General features: G+C 58.3%; 1 protein-coding gene across 3 annotated transcripts; it reads right to left on the bottom strand.

Moving 5' to 3' along the window:
* Positions 1–2070: 2070 nt before the first annotated feature.
* On the bottom strand, positions 2071–8650 carry PTGIR (prostaglandin I2 receptor). Of its 3 annotated transcripts, none has more exons than XR_008616622.1 (3): positions 7276–8377; positions 5198–6234; positions 2071–2928 (listed from the first exon to the last, which is right to left on the bottom strand). XR_008616622.1 is itself a non-coding variant. In XM_055082719.1 (3 exons), exons 2-3 carry the CDS (start codon positions 8041–8043, stop codon positions 5848–5850), a joined length of 1155 nt encoding a protein of 384 aa, XP_054938694.1. In that variant the 5' UTR covers positions 8044–8163; positions 8508–8650; the 3' UTR covers positions 3789–5847. The 3 variants fall into 3 exon arrangements, 2 of the variants coding, with proteins under 2 accessions (XP_054938694.1, XP_007102788.2); XM_055082719.1 differs by lacking the exon at positions 2071–2928 and adding an exon at positions 8508–8650 and having other exon boundaries at positions 3789–6234; positions 7276–8163; XM_007102726.4 differs by lacking the exon at positions 2071–2928 and having other exon boundaries at positions 3790–6234.
* Between the last annotated feature and the right edge of the window lie 4838 nt (positions 8651–13488).

Raw genomic sequence — 13488 nt, 5'->3', positions numbered from 1 at the left:
AGCTCGGGGTCCGGGGCACTTAACTGCGTGCATGGCCTTGGGTAGGCGGCTCTCCGCCCCTGTCTGGAAAGTGGGGCTATGATAACACTGACCTCGGGACTTCCCTGGCGGTCCAGTGGTTCAGACTCCGCGCTTCCACTGCAGGGGGCGTGGGTTCGATCCCTGGTCAGGGAACTAATTGCCGCACACCACGTGATGTGGCCAAAAAAACCCACTGACCGGGGCCAGCCGAGGATTGGTGAGCCTGCAGGAGCCAGGCCTGGGGTACGGTGAGTGTCCAGGGGGCATGAGCTGCTCTCCGTTGGGTGCTTCCTTCTCCACGGGCTGTCTTCTAGGCTCTGCCTCCGTGATCTCGTTGAATCCTTCAAGCAACCATTTGGGCTGGGTGCTGTTAGTCACCATTTTGCAGACTAGGAAACTGAGGCCCAGAGAAGTGAGGGAACTAGTCCAGGGTGATTAAGCAGAAAGTGACAGAGCTGGAATCTGAACCAGATGTGACCTGAGCAGTCCTTGCTCTCAGCTGCCTGGCTTTAAATGGTCTTTTTTTTTTTTTTTTTTTTAAAGATGATTTCAGGTAGGCCAGAGACGGCCAGTGGGAAGGCTAGGCTGAGGCTGGGGTCACAACGGTGGAGTCTGAGATGGGAGCTGCCTTCTTAGCAGCCAGGATACCTGTGGAAAATTCTGGTCTTATAGCTGTGAAGAAGATAGGTTTTGGTGACTCACAGAATTGGGCTCCAACCCAGCGTGACCACTGCAGTGTCTGTATACTCACTAAGCCTCAGGTCCCACCTCTGTCACTTCCTACCTGATAACCTTGGAGCGGTGACTTCACTTCTCTGAGCCTCAGTTTACCAGTCTGCAAAATGGAGAATAGTAATTGTCTCTCAAAGGAGGATCAGAAAATATTGCACCGCTTTTTAGACATCGTCTCATTTACTTCTCACCCAGGCCAGGTTGAGTCCTGATAAAATTTAGTATGCATTTGTGACATGCATCCACGCCAGTGGGCATATGAGCACAAGATAAGTTATCATCAAGAGCTGACAGGAGGGGGCTTCCCTGGCAGTCCAGTGGTTAAGACCCTGCATCTCCACTGCAGGGGCGCGGGTTCAATCCCTGGTTGGGAAGTTCCGCGCTGCAAAGTGTGGCCAAAAAAAAAAAAAAAGACCTGAAAGGAACGGAGGCGGGGGTTGGGGGGGGCAGCTAAAACCTCTAGCACCACACTTCTTGGAAGTGGGTGAGCTGGGACTTGAACCCCAGATTATTCGCATCCCAAATACCCACGATTTTAACCACCGCATTGCTTTGCCTGCACTTCTCTACTGCCCCGTCGTTTATTTTCCCCCTTGGGCCCTGTGTTTTGACTTTTACTCCCATATGGCCTGCATTATTAAAAAGTCATGACTTTCCTCTCCCATTCTTTATTAATCACAGACACAGAGATGGCACTCTGCGCTGCTGATGACATGGGCAGGCAGGGAGGGGCAAGCCTCAGCTGATGCTTGCTGTGGAAGTCATTTCCAACTCAGGCTCACAGATCCTCTGGGCCAGCTCAGAACCTGTCCTGAGAAAGTGACTACACAGGGGGACACATCGGGAGGTGCCCAACTGGGGCCCACAGGAGGGAAATCCAGGTTCCCCTCACCTCCCAGACGGGAGCTCCAATGCGGTGGCTCTGGAACCACTTCTAAGTGTCATTCCCAGTGTGGCCAGCAGGTGGGGCAGTGACCACAGAAGGCCCAAGAGCAGCAACTCCCGGGGACTGGCCAGGGTGTGTCTGTGTATGCATGCGTTAAGTTCCATCTGTGCTCGAAAGTCAGAAATGAATCAAGAAATGAAGTTAAAAGTGCATAAAGTCTCCTTGAGGGAGACAGACCTGTTCCCAGCGTGTCACTTCTTGCCCCAACGCCAGACCAGAGCGGGCTCCTCCCTTTCACTGTGTTCTCGGTACATTCCACAGCTTGTAAATTTGTATTTTTGTGGCTTATTGTAACACATATTTCTGTGATTATTAAATTATCACCACCACTGAATTGTGAGCGAGGTAGGACCAAGGCGGTGTCAGTCACTGCTATTTCCCCAGCAGGTACAGAGCAGCCGTGGGTCCAGAGCGGGCTCAAGGGAATGTGTGTTGAATGAATGAGTGAGACGAAAGAAAGGAGGCATCAGAGGCCGGAGTCAGAACTGCGAGCACAACAGAAACACTCTTCTTTACTTGGTTCGCTTTCTTCCAATCCTCAGGTCCTGGCTCAGCCATCTCCCCCTCCAAGAAGCCCCCCCTGATGTCCCCTAAGACTCCCCCCTTCCCAACCTCCAGCCCTGCTCACTCTGAACTGTGAGGTCCAGGAGAGCAGGGCCGAGGCTGTCTGTCCCTGCCAGGTCCCCAGCATCATAGGGACAAAACCTGACATACAGTAAACCCTCCATCAGAGCCTGCTGAATGAATGAACCAACGTCTGTGCTACAACAGGCTGCAGTGAGGACCATCGTGGAGCCTCAGATGCACTGAGAGCGCCTGAGAGGAGTGATTGAGTCTTCAAGGAGCGGGAATAGCCTAAGCAGGAACCTGAAGGGCAAGGGAGCTTTTGACGGATGGAGAAGGGGAAACACGTCTCATGGGAAGGGTGAACTCAGTGAGCTAAGAGGTGGAGACCCCAGAGGTCATGGGCTCTTTGGGGAAACCTCGGTTGTCTGCTGTGGCCAAGCAGCGAGCATGGGAGTTGGCCTCCGGGCAGTGGAAACCCTTGGAGCTCAGCAGGCAGGGGAGGAGCCATTCAGACAGGACCATGGCAGCCAGCGGAGAGGCTACCCGGGCAGTCAGGGGTCAGGAACCAGCCAAGAGAAGAGCTTCCAAATCATCCCGGAGGGGCCGAGGGAGTTGTTTGAAAACCCGCGCCCTGGCAGACAGTGTGGACATCCGGGCCAGAGCTGGTGGGGGTGTAAGATAAACAGGGGGCAGATTCCTGAGATGTTAGGCCTGGTGGGTAAAAGCCAGCAGAAAACCAGCTTCAACACTTCATCCTCTCCTCCCCTTAATCCACATCCGAAAAATAGGACTGATAATGGCACCCACCTTGGGTGAGGATGCTGTGGGTTCAAAAGCCCAGCCCTGCGCTGCCATTCAGCGAATGCTGAGGCCGGGACTGACCCACCTGCCAGGGGCGGCACAGAGAGACGAGGGAGGCGTGCCCCCCACCCCCGGGGGTCTTGCCTGGACAGGCAGCCCTGCCCCACCTCGACTCCCGCCTGAAACGCAGCCCCTCCATCCCATCCCTTCCGCACGGTCCTCCAGGGGCACCTTTGGGCTGGTTCCCACTGAGGCCGGGCCAGGATTGGTAACAAAGGCCGGACCCCACCTGATGTTTCTTGAACTGTTTTTTGGTTTGTTTTGGTACAAGTCAAATTTTTACTATTAAATTCAAGCAATAGGGCTTCCCTGGTGGCGCAGTGCTTGAGAATCCGCCTGCCAGTGCGGGGGACACGGGCTCAATCCCTAGTCTGGGAAGATCCCACATGCCGCAGAGCAGCTAGGCCCGTGAGCCACAACTACTGAAGGCCGCGCGCCTAGAGCCGTGCTCCGCAACAAGAGAAGCCACCGCAGTGAGAAGCCCGCGCACCGCAACGCAGAGTAGCCCCCGCTCGCCGCAACTAGAGACAGCCCGCGCGCAGCAACGAAGACCCAACACAGCCAAAAATAAATAAATAAAATAAAATATTTTAAAAATAAATGAAAAATAAATTCAAGCGATACAATATTACTCTGGCAAGACTGCTATAAAAGTTTCTAAACTTGCTCAATTTTTTTTTCAGTATTACATTTTTTTTTATTGTGGTAAAATACCCATAACACAAAATGTACCATTTTGACCATCGTAAAAAGTGCAATGCAGTGACATTTAGTACATTCACGATGTTGTACAACCACCACCGCTATCTAGTTCCAGGACATTTTCATCACCCCAAAAGGAAACCCCATACCCACTAAGCAGTCGTTTGACCTATTTTCAACTCTCGCAGACACCCCTTCAAATGAAACATAATGTCTGATGGGAAGAAGTCAAAACAATGGAGAAAAGTGTTGTTTTCAAACCGCATTTGCCCGGATGCCAAAGACCAGTACAATAGCCACAACAGTAACAACGGCAGTAACAGTAACACGTATTGTGGGCTTTACTCCAGGCCCTGTGCTAAACTGCTTTTCAGGGGAATCATTTAATCCTCAGCACAGCCTTGTAAGCTAAGTATTAGATTATGATCGCCATTCCACGCAAAAGGAAACCAAAGCAAACTCAGCAGCCCAACAGTGATCTGAGCTAAGAAGATAAAGAGATAGACCAGGGACTTCCCTGGTGGTCCAGCGGTTAGGACTCTGGGCTTCCACGGCAGGGGGCACGGGTTCCATGGCTGGTCAGGGAACTAAGATCCCGCAAGCAGCGAGGCGTAGCCAAAACCAAAACAACCTTGGAACCGTCACAAACCCAGCTCCACCTGCAGGCTGAGCTTTCTCCTGGGGCTGGCCCTCTCCGGACCCCGATTCCAGCCTGTGTAAAAGGGCTCTAATACTAGCAGCCCGGAGCGGGAGGGTGCAATTCACGAGGAGGAGGACTCACTTTAGCCGCTGCTATTGTCTTTATAGGAAGCTCATGCCTCATCTACTCCTCCAGCCCTCCCCAGGGGCAGATCTATTGTTTTAACCCTGAAGCCAAGTGAGAGAGGGGAACCCAGGGCTGGGGGTGAGTCTGGGGGCTTTCCCCTTCACCTCCTCCCACCACCGGAAGCACCACTTCCTTTCAGGTTCACTCCTGGACAACCCTTGAATTCTGTACCTGAGGGCAGGGGATGGCAACGAGAAGGGGGGAGGGCTGGATGGCTGGACGTCACCCCAGCAATCAGAAGGGGAATCGAAGGCTGGAAATCACCCCCGAGGAGTCCAGGGTGGGGCCGAGACTGCTCTGTGTGTCCCCAGCACCTGGTAGAGTCAGTGCCCACTATTTGTCGAATGAATGAACGAATGACATTTTTGTGGCAGTTCCCAGGACACAGGCCGTGAAGTGAGGCTCTGCGAGGGGGCATGGGGACAGGCACAGGACTTAGGTCTGAGTTCTCGGGCGGTCCCTGGGTTCCGTACCTCCCACCGCTTTCACGCTCCAGCTTCTCCCCCAGTCCAGGGCCCCACCAGCCACATCCTGCAACTCACCAAGCCATGCAGTTTCCAGGCACCTGTCCAGTGGTGTCACTCACAATGCAACAGTCTCCCCTTCTTCACCTCCCCTGCGGGGACCAGGCCTCCCAAGTCTGATGGGGAATCAGAAGTAAAGGGAAGCAGGGAGCTTGTCGGAGAATCCTGGGCTCCCATGAGGCAGAGAGAGGGTGGCTCTTGGAGTGGACTGGGAGAGGGCAGGGCTGTCGGCTGGGGGTTTGGGGTGGGCATCCAGGGCACCCTGAATGAATGAGCATCCGAGCCAGAAGCCTAACCAGAGCAGACCTGAGTGCACAGAAGCTGCTGGGAACTTTTCTGCCTTCCAAATATTTAGACAGTGAGATGGATGGGCAAAGCAAGGGCCAGACCAGGCCACGCAGGCCACCGGATATTTTGAGAGAACTGTTCTTTTTATGCTCCAGGATAATTGTTTCCTCTCCCTCTCTCCCTCCTCCCACAGCCCATCGTGGCCACCCTGAAGGAGGAGAAATAGCAGCTGATCACCCCCTGAATCCAGGGGGTCAACATTCTGGCCGGCTGGGCTCCAGGGTCCATCTCTGGGCTTGCCCACCCGCAGCCATCGGTCACGTCCCTGAGTTTCTGGCTCCTGCTCCCGGAAGGCAGGGCAGGAGATCACGGGGCAGATGTCAGCAGAGGGAGCAGGCTGTCTCGGACCCCACTTTGGACGGTGTTCCCACGGTGCTGCTGGATGGCTGTAGGACAGGCAGGGGTGCCCCCTGCCCCTCGCCCCAGGCTGACAAATGCACCCGGCTCCCTTCCTTCCCCGCGGGAGCAGTGGGGGCCCTTGAGCCCTTCCTCCCCGAGGCCGGCTGGGAGAGGGACGTCTGCGAGTCGCCCTGGCCAGGCCTCAGGCACAGGCAACAGAACCGGAGCTTGAGCCGCTGGAAGACGGCCTTGCGGAAAAGGATGAAGACCCAGGGGTCCAGGATGGGGTTGAAGGCATTGAAACGGAAAGCGAGGAGGTCCCCCATCTCACTGCTGTCCGGGGCGATGGCCTGGGTGAAGCCGCGGATCTGAGGGCAGAGTGAGGGTGTCAAGCAGCACCCGCGAGTCCTCTGCCCCCACCCACACCGCACCCTCGATCCCCTCCCCCCACTTGCTCACTGGCAGAAACGAGGGAGGGGGTGGCCTGTCGGAAGGGGGAGGAAATAAGATAAGATGGAAACTAACAAACAAGGGCATCCGGGGAGCAGAGGGAGAGAAAGCCCCAGGAGACAGCCCGCAAAGCCCTAGACGGAGAGAGATGGGGCGGTAGGGCTGGGTCCCAGGGCTGTGTCTGTGTGTGTCCAGTTTCTGAGTCCTCTGTAACCCCCCAAAGGTTTGACGACCCTCAGATCTAGCCCAGCCCTTGCGTTTTACAGAAAGAGAAACTGAGGCCCAGAGTATAGACAGGACGACTGGGTGCCACAGGACCACGGTGGGCCCTGCTGCAATTTGGGAGGGGCAGGGCAGGAGTTCCCACAGGAAAGGGGCGAGGCCAGGAGATGCCAAGGGCAGACCCATGGGTGGGGCTGGGGAAGTGGGGAGCGTGGTGGCGGGGAGATCAGACTCTGGCATCAGAGGAGCCCAGGGTGCAGACCTGCCTCTGTGTGATCATGGGCAAAAGACATCATCACCCCTCCTCTGTAAAAATGGCAGGGCAGAGACTTCGTCACATTTCTTGCTAAATGCTTGTGGGATAGATGCATAAGATCATTTTGGAGATTATCGGAGAAAGGATTTCTAAACCGCTGAGCACAGGGTGGACAGACAGCAATGAATGGTGGATCTTATTATCATTGCAGGGGCAGGAGAAGGTTGGTGGGGGGTGGAATGGGTAGGGTTGGGGGGCTAGAGATGTGGAAGGGGGAGAAAAGGGCCAGAAGGGGTCAAATGGGGCAGAAGCAAATGGGGAGACTTCTCCTGCAAGTTGGGAGTTGTTTGACCCTGGACAAAGCCTCTCATCTCTTCGGGTCTCAGTTTTCCCATCTGTGAAATGGGTACAAACGATGGAGGCTGGCGCCGGGCTCGGCCTTCCTCCCCACCGCCCAGCCCGATCTGCCGAGGGGACTCACCGTGAGAGGCAGGGAGCACACGGCCATGACGCTCGTCATGAGGGCCAGCAGAATCAGGTGGTCAACCTCGTCCTCGCCCGCCCGGGGGCCGGGGACCAGCGAGCCGTGGTGGCGCCTCTGCTGGCGGTACATGCGGCAGAGGCTGAGGGTGACCGAGCCGTTGCAGAGGACGATGGCGGCCACCAGCAGGGCCACGAGGCTGGCGTAGGCCAGCGAGAACGCGCAGCCGCCCAGCTCGGCCGAGCGCATACGGATGAAGCACCAGCTGCCCGGGCAGTACTGCTGGTGTTGGCCCAGGCCCAGCAGGGGCAGCGAGCAGAAGACGGTGGCGAAGGCGTAGATGGCGGGCAGCGCCAGGCGGGCGCGGCGCGGCCCGTCCAGCTGGGCGTAGAGGTAGGGGTGGCTGAGCGCCAGGCAGCGCTCCACGGCCATGGCGAAGAGGATGAGCGTGGAGGCCAGGCCGAAGAAGGTCATGGCGAAGGCGAAGGCGTCGCACAGCGCGGGGCGGCCGCGGGCCAGGCCCAGCATAGAGCTGTTGCGGGCGTAGGCCGCGAACACGGCTGGACTCAGGAAGCACGTGCCCAGCAGGTCGGTGGCCGCCAGCCCGGTGACCAGCACGGCGAAGGCCGAGGGGCGCGATCGCCGCCGCGCCCCCAGGATGCCCAACGCCAGCCCGTTGCCCAGCGCGCCCGCCACGAACATCAGGGCGCTGGTGGCCGGGCCCACCGAGTCCCGCACGTACGTGAGGTTCTGGCACGAATCCGCCATCCCCGGCCTCCGGCGGCCGCCCGGGCCCGAGGGGTCCCCCGGGGTGGGAGGTGGCGACGGAGGGGAGCCGGGTCCGGCCCCGCGACGCCCACCACCGCGCTCCCCTCCCCGGGCTCCTCGCTGCAGTTGGAGGTCGGGGGCAGAGAGGGTCCCAGTCAACTCACCACGATTCTTGTTGTGCGACTGCCTGTCTGTTTCTATCTCTCTCCCCTCTGTCTTCCCCAGGCTCCTGTACTCTCTCTCTCTCTTTCCCCCGCTACATCTGTCTCTCTGTCTAGACTTTTCCTCTTCAAGCCCCTAGTTCTTTCCTTCTCTGTCTCGGTCTCTTGCTGTGTCTCTGTCCCCTCCCTGGTCCACCCCCTCTGCCTCCCTCCCTCCCTCCCTCCCTCCCTCCCTCCCTCTCTCCTGACAGCCCTCTATTGCCTGCTCTGCATTTCTGCCTTCCCAGCCCCTCCTCACTGCACCTCTGCGGCCTCTCTCAGCTCCTCCTGCGTCCCCTCGCTCCTTCTCCGGGGTTGTGCTCGCTGGGTCCGTCTCCGAGTGTCAGCTTCTCCCTGCTTCCCTCCCTGCTCTCTCCCTTCCTACTCATCTTGCCTGCTCACCCGGCTTTTTCATTTCCTCTCTCTGCCCCACGTTCCCCCGCCCCGCTTTCTCCAGAGGGCCCTGGCCTCCATCCCGCCTTCCCCGGCACGCTCCCTCCATCCCCGCTCCCCAAGACACCCATCTCCCGCCTCCCCGTCCCCCTCCCTGCGTCCTCTCACGGTCCCCATCACCGAGCCACCTGCCACCTCGCACACGCAGGACTCTGCTAGCTTTCTTCCCTTCCCAGCGTCGGCACGGGTGGGGGTCACCCGAGGCCTCATCACCCCGGAGCTGGGAGCTTGCCAGCAGGGACCCGGGCAGGACCTGAGGGGCGCAGCTGACCAAGGCTGTCTGGGGTGGCTTCTGGCATCTATTCTCGGCTCTGGCCCCGCGGGGTTAGAGCATTGCCCAAGGATTGAGAAATGACCAGGAAATTCCTGCCTGATGCAGTGTTTTCCAGGCACTACTGAGCTTTCTTTTCCCTGGACACGGTTCACTCATTCCATGAGCCTTGGGGAGGGGGCGTGGGGGAGGAGAGACTTGGCATCTGCTGGTAGGGGACCCCCGCCCCCCGCCAGGATTTCCACTCTTGAGTATCCGAGGGGAGAACCCTCCCGCCCTCTCGCCTCTCCCCCAGCACTCCCAGGCCTCACGCCAAGCTCTGGTGATCTTGACTTCAAGGAATAATATTTTAGCCACCGACAGCCGTCCAGGGCTCCGGTACTGCTGTTCCTTAATTTCTCCCACTCCTCCACAAACACGTCACCAGCCGCAGAGCCGCCACCCTCCAGCCAGTGCGATCAGCCTGTGTGTCCCAGACGCCAGCACAGCGGTCACCAGTCCCTGTCGCCACTGAGCCCACGGCTTCCCATGCAGCCTCCCAACCCATATGGGCCAGATGGGACCTCAGAGACCTTCTCAGACACCTCTTATTTTTCAGGGGGTCAGTTTAAGTGCAGAGATGACAAATTCAAGATCTCACTCCATTGGACTGCAGTTTCTGTCCCAATTCGACCACCTCCTTGCTATGGGATAGTCCCAGGCCAGGATGGGAAGCCAGTGGACCTCAGTTTCCTAATCTGTACAATGGGCTTCATGGGGCCTGGTGGCCGACCGTGGCCAGTGGCCCATCCCAGACCCCTCTTTGTAACAAGGAGAGAGCCTGTGTACATACTGTATCCCATCCAAGGCCAGGAAGGATGCTCCTGACCCCAAAGACTGGACGTTGGGCAGCTACAGACTCGCCATGCCGCCCCCGCCGCCTCCGTGACCACAATCCCCTCCCCCTCCCCCTCCTCCATCTCCCTATCACCCGTGCCCAGCTGGCACCCCCAGCTTCCGCCAGGATGGATGCCCCAGCTCCAGCCACACCAGGGGCTCCGAGAATGACCACCCAGCCCCACTCTGAGGGCGCCTGTGTGTGTGTGTGTCTCAGGCCTCCTGGCCACGTGGTACCGCCCTCACTCTCTGCGATCCCAGGCAGAGCAGAGGGAACTCAGGAAGTTCTATCATATTAATGAAGGATGATGCCTGGCAGCCTTGCGTCCTGTCTCTGCCTCAGGGATGTTGCAGGGCTGCCGGGGGAGTGGAGCTCTGGTTCCTGGAACTTCCCTCCTACTGGCTTCCTGCCCCCACCAGGCACTGCTGAGCGGTCAGGAAGTCCACGCTGCTCCATGCCCATCGGGGCCTCAGACAGGCGCCCGCCACCCAGGCCTCAGTTTCCCCACCTTTGCCTCTGGGGGCCGGGAGCCCTGGCGACCCTGGCATCAGTTCTGTGCTCCGGAGCAGGCAGGAGAGGTGGCAACTGTAACTCATCCCTAAGGAGAGGACTGAGGGTCCCTGGGGTCCATGCCAGTGTTGGACACGCCCACCCCACAACAAGGGCACAAAGCGTTCCCCTTCCACCCGGGTGCCCTGGGGCGAGAGGTCACCCCAGCTGGGCTGGGCTGGGGGTGGGGTGACTTCCGGGGGCAGGAAGAGCTGTGGGAAGGAACTGCTCTGGATGGGTGAGTCAGCGCCCTCCCCCTGCCATGAATCAGGCTTCTCCAGAGGGACCCTGGGGCAGCGCCACAGAAGAGAGAGGACAGCCCAGAGACAACTGGAAATGGACACACAGCACTGGGAGGGGGGGAAGGACGGGTACCTGGGAGGGGGTGTGCTAGGGACTGTGGATGTGTGAACTTCATGTGTGGGTATCGTATCAGAATAGTGAGTGTGATGTGTGTGTGTGTGTTTGTGTGTGTGTGTGTGTCAGTGGAGGGCATTCTTTCCTCTAAGGTCTCTTTGTGCATCTGTGTCTACTGGTGCGTCCATGCGTGTCTGCTTATTGGGGCCCACCTGTTTCTTTATGGCTGTGTTGGCCCACGTGGGTCTCTAAGCCTCGAAGTTCATCAAATGGCTGCCATGCCCTTGGGATGTTGTTGGAAGGTTAGAGACGGAATTCACCCTGCCTGCCTCTAGGAAGTCCTCAAACTGCTACCGTTGGTGTTGCTATTCATTCAGCGAACCCTAACCCACTCACCGTGCGCCAAGGGCTGGGGGCGCAGAGGGGCTCAGAGGGCACCATCCGATGGGGGCGTGGTCCCAAGTGGCGTGCGACAAGCGATGGGAGAGGAAGGTCATAGCTGGAGCCTGGGCAGGCCCTCAGCTGAGTCATTCCATCTGTGTGGGCGTCCTCCAGAGGGCAGGCCAGGAAATGGGACCTGGATGGGCTCTTCCACGCCTGCTGGACCAGCACCTCCTGCTGCCTGCCCAGTCCTGCCTGACCTAAGATGCCAGCCCGCCCTGCGCCCAACCCTCTCCTGGCTCCCTGGTTTCCGTCCTTCTGGCCCTGCCCTGGGAGGAAGCTGGCCTCACCTCGTACCCAACACACACGCCGCCAGCTGCTCACGCCTGCCAGGCCCGCCTGTCGCCTGTGCCCACTCAGTGCTGTGAGAAGCCGCCGTGTGTCCATCCTGACCCATCCTTCCTCAGCAGGTCCCAGCTGCTCCAGCTAGAGGCCAATTTTCTCCGCCCACTGCCCTCTTCTCCGCCACCGATGGGCCCTTGCCTACCTACTGGCTGCTGTTTCCCTCGCCGGCTCTTGGTGTCCTTGCTCTGTCACTCCTTTCCCACCTTTGCCTGGGCTGTGCACCTCACCTGAGATCCCCTCATTCTGTCCTTCAAGGCCCCCTTTGAACCCCTCCAGCCCCTCCTGAAGTCACCCATCGACTCCTCCAACTCCATCCTCAAGCCCCAACTGACCAGGTGACATCACTTCTCCATGCCGGTCTTCCATGTCTGTAAAATGGGGGTAAACAGCATCTTTTGGGGGCTACCGTGAGAATTAAGGGAGATGGGGCTTGTGAAACCGGACTCCCAATAAGTGATGGCCGTGATTCTGGCTCCTTCTGGCTCTGGGCTGTCCCACCCCCTACCCCCGGCCCCTCAGTGCCAAGCACATGGGTGGGGTGTGGAAGGAGGGCAGCTGGGTGGGGCAGCCCCCAGCCCTGGGGTTTGGGGTGAAGTGGGAGAGAACTGCTGTGTGCAAGCTCTACCCCAGGTGTTCACCTCTCTGCCTCTTGGCCTGACCCCAGACTCCAGCCTGGGCCTGACCCCAGAGCTGGGGGTGGCAGGAAAGAGCAGCGGGTAACCAGAAGCGGGTGCTACGGAGTCGTACCCGCTAATGAGGTTATCTTGTTTGCAGGCTGGTCACCCAGGACCTGCTCTGGCTTTTCCCTTCTGGCTTCTCCCTCCCAGCCTCAGTCTGGGTGCGGGCTCACCCAGCTGCCCTCCTTCTCCAGGCAGACATTTCCTCCCACTCCCTGCCCCACAGCAGCTCAGCCAGCCCCACTTGCTTCTCCCCAGCTTCCATTCCCCGAGACCAGCTCCAAGATCCCAGGGCTCAAAGGATCTAAATCCCAACAGTCCAGGCTCAAGAAATCCTTACGCTACTGAAGTGCCGAGCTCTGGAATCCTAGCCCGACAAGGGGGCTGGACCCCAGCATCCTGGCCCCGCACTGGTCAAAGACTCCAGAATTCCAGCCCTCCAAGTTCCTGGGATTCTAGACTCCTTTGCATTTCAGGTTCTAAGCTGCAAGGACGCTGGGTCTGTGAAATTCCAGAATCCTTCTGGCAACTTCCCTCCCAGCATCCCTCCTCCCCCGGCTTCGGACCCTGAGCTCATCCTTGGCTCTCTCTATCCCCCCATCTCCCCCGGGGCTCCCACAGACATGATGCAACCAGACCGGAGCCGGCTGAGAGGTAGGAGACAGGAAGGAGATATAATTACAGCTTCTCTTGCCTCAATTCAACAGGAAGCTCAGAGTTGGGACCCAGGGGACCCTAATCCAATGTGAATAATGGAGCACTTGCCAGACGCAGGCAGTCCCTCTCTGGGGAGGGGAGGCCCAGTGAGCCATCTTCATCCAGATCCAGGGTGCAGTCTCAAGACAAGAGAGAGTGAGGAGAGGGGAGAGGTTGCAAACTCAGTGGCCCTTGGACCAACCAGGGAAAATAATTAACCAAACCCACAGGTCACCCAGTCTGCATTTCTTTTTTAAAAAATTAATTTATTTATTGTTGGCTGCATTGGGTCTTTGTTGCTGCGCGCGGGCTTTCTCTAGTTGCGGTGAGCGGAGGCTACTCTTCGTTGTGGTGCGCGGGCTTCTCATGGCGGTGCTTCTCTTGTTGCGGAGCACGGGCTCTAGGCACACGGGCTTCAGTAGCTGTGGCTCGTGGCCTCAGTAGTTGTGTCTTGCGGGCTCTAGAGCGCAGGCTCAGTAGTTGTGGCGCATGGGCTTAGTTGCTCCGCAGCACGTGGGATCTTCCTGGACCAGGGCTAGAACGCATGTCCCCTGCATTGGCAGGCGGATTCTTAACCAC

Source organism: Physeter macrocephalus, unplaced genomic scaffold, assembly GCF_002837175.3.
Source record: "Physeter macrocephalus isolate SW-GA unplaced genomic scaffold, ASM283717v5 random_236, whole genome shotgun sequence".
In the NCBI taxonomy this organism is placed as follows: domain Eukaryota; kingdom Metazoa; phylum Chordata; class Mammalia; order Artiodactyla; family Physeteridae; genus Physeter; species Physeter macrocephalus.
The sequence above is the reverse complement of the archived record's forward strand: the minus strand, read 5'-3'. Positions and strand labels throughout refer to the sequence as shown.

What these genes read in the sequence shown, in the direction of transcription:
- PTGIR (XM_055082719.1), bottom strand. Translation starts at nt 8,043, where the DNA reads ATGGCGGATTCGTGCCAGAACCTCACGTACGTGCGGGACTCGGTGGGC. An exon ending in TGTGCTCCCTGCCTCTCACG is followed by an intron (nt 6,235 to 7,275) that starts GTGAGTCCCCTC and finishes CTCTGCCCTCAG; the next exon opens with ATCCGCGGCTTCACCCAGGC.